Source organism: Strongylocentrotus purpuratus, unplaced genomic scaffold, assembly GCF_000002235.5.
Source record: "Strongylocentrotus purpuratus isolate Spur 01 unplaced genomic scaffold, Spur_5.0 spur5_scaffold_5, whole genome shotgun sequence".
NCBI lineage: Eukaryota > Metazoa > Echinodermata > Echinoidea > Camarodonta > Strongylocentrotidae > Strongylocentrotus > Strongylocentrotus purpuratus.
The window spans coordinates 43,121,811-43,129,384 of record NW_022145611.1 but is presented as its reverse complement, the minus strand read 5'-3'; the positions used below and the strand labels follow the sequence as shown (position 1 = coordinate 43,129,384).

Genomic DNA, 7,574 nt, shown 5'->3' with positions numbered 1-7,574 from the left:
GAAGTTATCCAAACTCATTTGAAATCCCTATTGCGTGCCATTTCAAAATAATGAGATCAATATTAGGTACCACCTGATCTGATAAGATATCAGAATAATTATGTAGTTAACGGTGAAGCCACAGTAATAAGTGTCAAAGTTAAAACACTAGGGACATAGGTTTCCAAAAAGAATACACAATACAATGTTACATCTTTGCTACAACCACAAATGGCCGCAGTGATGGCCAATCGTCTTTGATGAAAATTAATAAACTATACATAAATATGAAACCTCAAATAATGTATAATGTGTGCACACATTAGGTAAAATATTGGAAATACATTTTGTTTTATTCACAAGGAAATGTTATATGAATATTCAACAACGAAAAAAATCACAAAATCTTCTGTAGCATAGAACATAATTTCATGTACAAATATTGAGAGCTGCATTTTAAAAAACAACAAAATGATGGATAGTTTAGTTGATGCTAAATCGGGGATGCTAAGGAAGCAATTTAGTGATCTATAATTATGTTTACAGTTGGGTAGTATTCGACTTGAATCAAGGACCTCTTGATTTGAAACTCCTGTGTGTCATGTTCAAGCGACAATACTATTCTTGGCCTTGTCACATAGAACAACATTCATATTTCAAGATCAATTTGTGAATGCATTACAGTTACAATATTTCATAAAGGAAGTTATTAATACATGTAATTGACAAAATATCAATAGCAGAGATGCCAAGTTCAAAGATCGGCAATGCGTGACATTTTCATGATTCAGCGCGCAAGTGCGCGTGCGAGGGTATAACACACGTATAAGGTATAATGTTTTTTCAAAATCTAGCACGCGCGTTGTGCGGAAGAGCATTTTCAGACCCTCGAAAAGGGTGATGTCACGCCTAATGCGTGATACTTGGTAGCTATGCAATAGAGATAAAGAGATAAAATGCAATATGAAAGAAAGACGTACATTTATATAACAAATATACATTCATACATGTACATGTTTTCAAAGGACATGTATGATCTGATAGTACATCAACAATGAAAATGCCTAAAAAAGGATTATCAAAAAATTGTAGAATGGCATACAAATTTGGAGAAAATAATTGCAAAATAAAGGGCAAGCTTAGAACAAGGTAAATTGTCTATGAACGCGTGATAATACTGATAAGATAAGATAAGATAAGATAAGATAAGATAAGTATACTGATCTCTAGAATGGAACCATAGACAATATAATCATGAGTATTGAATGATTATGATTACCTGCTGTACTGAGGCTGCACTGAGAATGTATATTTATGGTTGTGGGTATACAACCAATGGACCTTTGACATATTGTTCTCTTCAAAGACTTGGTAATGGAAGATGAATGTCTCATCAATCTTCAAACCTTTTCTTTGTTTTGTTTTTTCAGTATTTTGAAATGGATTCATGAACAATCAAAAATATTCTTAATAACTTTAAAAAGTTAAGAGTACATGTACCTGTAAAATGTCTCTTCAAAATATAATGTGCCTGACCCACAAATATAATTTTGATAAAAATAACATAATTTTTTCACATATCAAGATGCAATTCATTTTCAGTAAACACTAAACAAAATTGACATTTTATAAGATATCAGCACAATTGCACATCGATGTGCAGTTTCTCATTGATTAATTTCTACATTTATAAACTTCTTAAAAGTGCATCAGGCTAAAATCATTTTAATTTAATGCAACAGTTTTCTGTGGTAATTTGCAGCATCACTTGTGAGCAAGTCTCCAGGAGTTTGATTTAAGCCAAAGAAAGTTAGGGGATAAGTTTATCATGCCAATTTCTGATTTAAAAATAAAAAATCTTTGTGGATTTTTTAAAATATATTTTTTATAATAATTGTTATCATTATGATTTTTTATACTAACATGACTGACCAGATCTGCCCATAGGAAAGAAATGAGCCTGCCGCATACTCCTGCGGCAGACTTGCCGCAGATCTGCGGCAGACCTGCCGCAGACAGTCATCTTTTTCACATGCAAATTAGTTTTGCCGCAGACTTGCCGCAGACTTGCCGCATACTCTTTCAGTATGATGAAGAGTCTGCGGCAGGTCTGCCGCAGACTTGCTGCAGACTTGCCGCAGACTTGCCGCATACTCTTTCAGTGTGATGAAGAGTCTGCGGCAGACCTGCCGCAGACTTGCTGCAGACCTGCCGCATACTCTTTCAGTATGATGAAGAGTCTGCGGCAGACCTGCCGCAGACTTGCTGCAGACCTGCCGCATACTCTTTCAGTATGATGAAGAGTCTGCGGCAGGTCTGCCGCAGACTTGCCGCATACTCTTTCAGTATGATGAAGAGTCTGCGGCAGGTCTGCCGCAGACTTGCAGCATACTCTTTCAGTATGATGAAGAGTCTGCGGCAGACCTGCCGCAGACTTGCTGCAGACCTGCCGCATACTCTTTCAGTATGATGAAGAGTCTGCGGCAGGTCTGCGGCAAGTCTGCGGCAAAACTAATTTGCATGTGAAAAAGATGACTGTCTGCGGCAGGTCTGCCGCAGACTTGTCGCATACTCTTTCAGTATGATGAAGAGACCTGCTGCAGACCTGCCGCATACTCTTTCATATCCAGTACGTGGCAATAAAGTATGCATGTAGAAGAACCAGTGATAAACTGATTGATACTTCATAATCGATATTGGCAATATCGATATTACCAATTAGGTAATACCAATATATATCGATATTACCAATTAGGTATATTCTATTCTCAATTGTATTAACTTCATCACATTGATCATTTGAAGTGTATTCAAGAGTAAAATTTAAAGTGACACAGGCTCGTACACATATATATACTAAATATGTATATTGTTTTTTGGTTAGTAATCATAGTTTCTTGGTTAGTAATCAATATATCTATTGCTTAAACGTGAATGTAATTGTAACATGATCAGACAAAATAATCTATTGGTTAATAATGGCAAAAGGAAAATAGAAATCACAAAAATGATGTGCATTGTCTTAATTTGCTTAACAAATCATGATAAATGTATTTTTCTGTCACACGTGTAAAGTAATAATGAATATGCATGAGATGATTGGTTTCAATTGGCCCTATTAGACTTTAATGGGATTTCCTGTGGCAGACCTGCCGCAGACTGTTCCTGTGGCGTACTGGTATGCGGCAAGTCTGGAGCAAAGTTTCGCCCTGCCGCAGATCTGCCGCAGACTGTTCCTGTGGCATACTAGTATGCGGCAAGTCTGGAGCAAAGTTTCATCCTGCCGCAGATCTGCCGCAGACTGTTCCTGTGGCATACTAGTATGCGGCAAGTCTGGAGCAAAATTTCATCCTGCCGCAGATCTGCCGCAGACTGTTCCTGTGGCATACTAGTATGCGGCAAGTCTGGAGCAAAGTTTCATCCTGCCGCAGATCTGCCGCAGACTGTTCCTGTGGCATACTAGTATGCGGCAAGTCTGCAGCAAAATTTCATCCTGCCGCAGATCTGCCGCAGACTGTTCCTGTGGCATACCAGTATGCGGCAAGTCTGGAGCAAAGTTTCATCCTGCCGCAGATCTGCCGCAGACTGTTCCTGTGGCATACTAGTATGTGGCAAGTCTGCAGCAAAATTTCATCCTGCCGCAGATCTGCCGCAGACTGTTCCTGTGGCATACTAGTATGCGGCAAGTCTGGAGCAAAGTTTCATCCTGCCGCAGATCTGCCGCAGACTGTTCCTGTGGCATACTAGTATGCGGCAAGTCTGGAGCAAAGTTTCATCCTGCCGCAGATCTGCCGCAGACTGTTCCTGTGGCATACTAGTATGCGGCAAGTCTGCAGCAAAATTTCATCCTGCCGCAGATCTGCCGCAGACTGTTCCTGTGGCATACTGGTATGCGGCAAGTCTGCAGCAAAATTTCTTTCTGCCGCATACTTCGGCATACTCTTTGCCGCAGACTTTTAGTCTGCGGCAGGTCTGCGGCAGATCTGCGGCAGGTCTGCGGCAGGTCTGCGGCATACTTTTCACTTTCCTATGGGTGAAGCAAGCGAGGATTCATCAGAAGGTTTTCAACAATGCTTCATCTATTAAACGTCATTTCAAATTAAATGAGATATACCCTAGAGAGATAAAGAACCATTTAAGCCCAAAGAAATTTTACAAGACTTTTCTATCACGTCCACTTTCGATTTCTGTAATAAATCAACAATGGCTGACAAGATTTGAAGCAAGTGGGGATTCAGTAGGATTTCAACCATGCTTCACTTATTAAATATTATTTCCAAGTAAAGGAGATGTACCCTGGAGAAAAAAGAACCATTTAAGCCCAAAGAAAGATGAAAGGACTTTTCTATCACGTCCCCTTGCAATGTTTTTAAATCAACCACAAATGACAAGATCTAAGGCATACAGGGACTATAAATAGTAGAAGACTTGCAACAATACTTCATCAAATAAATGTCCTTTCCAGGTAAAATATATGTACCCTCGAGAGGTTAAGAACCATTTTAACCCAAAGAAACATTAAATGGCTTTTCTATCATGTCCATTTCCGATTTTGTTTTTCTTAAATTATCCATAAATGACAAGATCTGAAGCAAATGGGGATTTAGTAGAATGTTTGCAACAATGCTTCATCTAATAAATGTCCTTTCCAAGTAAAAGTGATGTAGCTTAGAGAGATAATGAATCTTTGAAGGTGATATGCTGCCCAGATTCTTGATACTTCTTTGAGAATTGTCAAGTTCTCCTTTTGAGTAATTACTTGTGAGCTTTCACATTCTTTGTATGCCCATGATGAAGAATATCAAAGAAGTAATGTCAACTAGAAAAAATTGCTCTAAAAACGCATACATCAAATAGGACTAAAATAGTGCTCCTATCTCCGTAACATGTACCTGTATCGATGTCCAATTCTATCTATTTTTTTTGGCTAATATCTACAAGATTTCGCCAATGTGTTAATATTTTGATGACACATTTTTTCAAATAAATCATATTTTCAACTGAAGTGGCACTTTTCTTTCACAATTATATGATTCATAATGACAGATTAGAATTCTTAAAGAGAAGGTTGAGTTCTGGGAAGAGGTGAAAAATAATTTGTGAGCATTACTCATTCTTATTATGCAAGTGTGGAAGAACATCAGTTAAGACATGTTCCCAGAAAAGCATGGCTCTTCAAATGCCTTCATATTCTAAATATGCATGTAACATCGTAAAGATCGGGGGGCCGGCTTTTTACGCCACTTGTTCGTGTAGTCCCATATACATCTTTCTGTGCAAGTGTTTGTAACTTTACCAAGACTTGGCTAAATTTCTTATCATTTTGATGATTCCAGAACCTTGCAATACACACAAATTCTTATATGCTAGATGATCAACCTTTTCTGGTCGGTTCCACACCGTTTCTTTCATAATGCAATCGCATGACCAGAACTCAACTTCATCTTTAATGCCAAGGTACAAAGATTGATGAAGAGGTAAATTTGGGGAAATATTCATAAGAGGTGAGGGTGAAGACTTTGTTTCCATGGAAAGCTGGTCTGAGTTCCAGGAGACAAAACACTTGTAGAAGCAATCTCGCATGATCTCTTTATCATCTCACCCAGCTCTAGAGATGAGTGATTAGCAAGATAGAAGGCCAGAGAACCAATGAATGCATCACCTGCTCCCTGTAAATTGAGATTACATAAATGTACCAATAGTATGTGTTTCAATGCATATTACTTAGAAGTGCTTAAAAGTGCTACAAAGGACATTTACTGCATTGGTAAACATTAAACATACCATCCAAAACAAGTTAGTATTAATGAAAAGAATTACTGTTCCTCATGTCTTGAATCTAATGAAACCTTCTTTACACAGAGATGAATTATCCATTGCACAAAGTAAGACAACAAAATGTCATTTGGAGTGGACTTTGCCTTTAAACAAACTCTTGGGGCCATATATTGGTGTGTACTGTCAATTATTTACATGCATAAAAAAGAAAGGTATTGCAACAGAATATAATCCCATTAAGATTAAGCCTTTTGGCATGATCTGAGCACAGCCATTTTCTTGATAATGTGACGCACCAGGTAAACTTTACAAAAATTTAACATATCAAGAGGGAAAATCATAACTGAGGAGGTAAAAATTCTAGAGGTGAGGTTTCCTTCAAAAAAATGTTTCACTTTTGATCGGGAGAATTTTACTTTGATTACATAACCTACACTTTTAGGTTTCAACAGTAGTGAATAGCTAAAATGTCTTCTATACTCACTGTGGTATCAACTGGTGTCACGGCATCAACCGGAACATGAAGGGGAGTTCTTGCTTCAGCAGTGGCATAGACAGCCCCCTCACCTCCCATTGTGATAATAGCAGTCTTGCATCCCTTATCAAGCAGAACTAAAGATGCTTTCTTAGCTTCTTCTACACAGGATACAGAGAGACCAGTCAGGAGTTCTGTCTATCATGACAAACAAGATAAGGTATACTAAGCTAGAGATATCGTCGCTGTTTTCACGAAGTGACGGTAGTGAAAAAAAATTGCATTCACTTTGCGTTACGATTTTCCTCACTACCGTCACTTCGTGAAAACAAGGACGATATATCTGGATGAAACCCATTGAAAATGCATGTTGAACAAGACAAATACAACTGAGTCTCCTATATGCCTCTGTCCTAAATTCAGTTAAGGAAAGTGATGGAACTATTCTTGCAATATCATGATGAAAACAAAAGCCTATAATAACATGTCATCTAATGACTATGATTTTTTACCTTTGACCTATGTACTCTAATACCAAATGAGATTGTCTTCTAATGGTGATATGGTGCGAAGATATAAAAAATTGAGGCATATTAAACCTAAATTAGATCTTTATTAAATTGTATAAATATTGTATAAAATTTTTATGTAAATTGTATGAACAAATCTTCATTCAGAGTAGCATAATTAAATACTAATGGCAGAGTGCTTTGGGACCAGTATTGCAACAGAATATTCATGTACAGTAGGCTTGCAGGTGCACCATGTGAGAGAGAGAGAGAATATTCATGTTTATTTACTGATCTATATATTTTTTTTCTCCATGCGTTTTGTTTTGCTTGTCATTTTTGTTTTTTTATGGGGAATAAATCTTGAAATATCCATTTGGAAATTGACAGCCTTTTTGTATTGTATTTACCTTTAGATCCCTACTCCCTCACATGTATTTGATAATACTAGAAAAATTCAAATTTTAAATACAGTTATTTTGTCCCTGAAATACAAATGGCTATCCTCAATTTGTTCAAGGCTTAAACAGGAGGCTTAAAATATTTAGGACAAACCAATTTTCTAAGTCTGTTAATATTTCATTAGCATGCATAAAGCATATTTGCTTATATACATTTAAAATTGGGTACCCTCACTTACATCCACGATATAAACACAATTATAGATAACAATCACGAGGAGACAAAATAAGCACCAATCTACGTCAAAATGATGAAAACAAAATAATTCTTGTATAGAATTAAGGAGAATTGTCTTCTTTTAACTAATTTTTTCTTGCTGCTTGGAGTTATAAGTCTTCTAGCTGCCTTGTACACAAGTGAATCATACTGTG

General features: G+C 37.1%; 1 protein-coding gene across 1 annotated transcript in view; it reads right to left on the bottom strand.

Moving 5' to 3' along the window:
* Nucleotides 1-5,335: 5,335 nt before the first annotated feature.
* LOC100889956 (ribokinase) overlaps nt 5,336-7,574 on the bottom strand; it is a 48,747-nt gene continuing 46,508 nt past the window's right edge. The window contains exons 7-8 of the mRNA XM_030998377.1: nt 6,242-6,430; nt 5,336-5,648 (exon numbers count right to left, since the gene is read on the bottom strand). Coding sequence (XP_030854237.1) covers nt 5,475-5,648; nt 6,242-6,430 — 363 coding nt within the window. The 3' untranslated portion in view covers nt 5,336-5,474. The remainder of the gene's footprint in view (nt 5,649-6,241; nt 6,431-7,574) is intronic.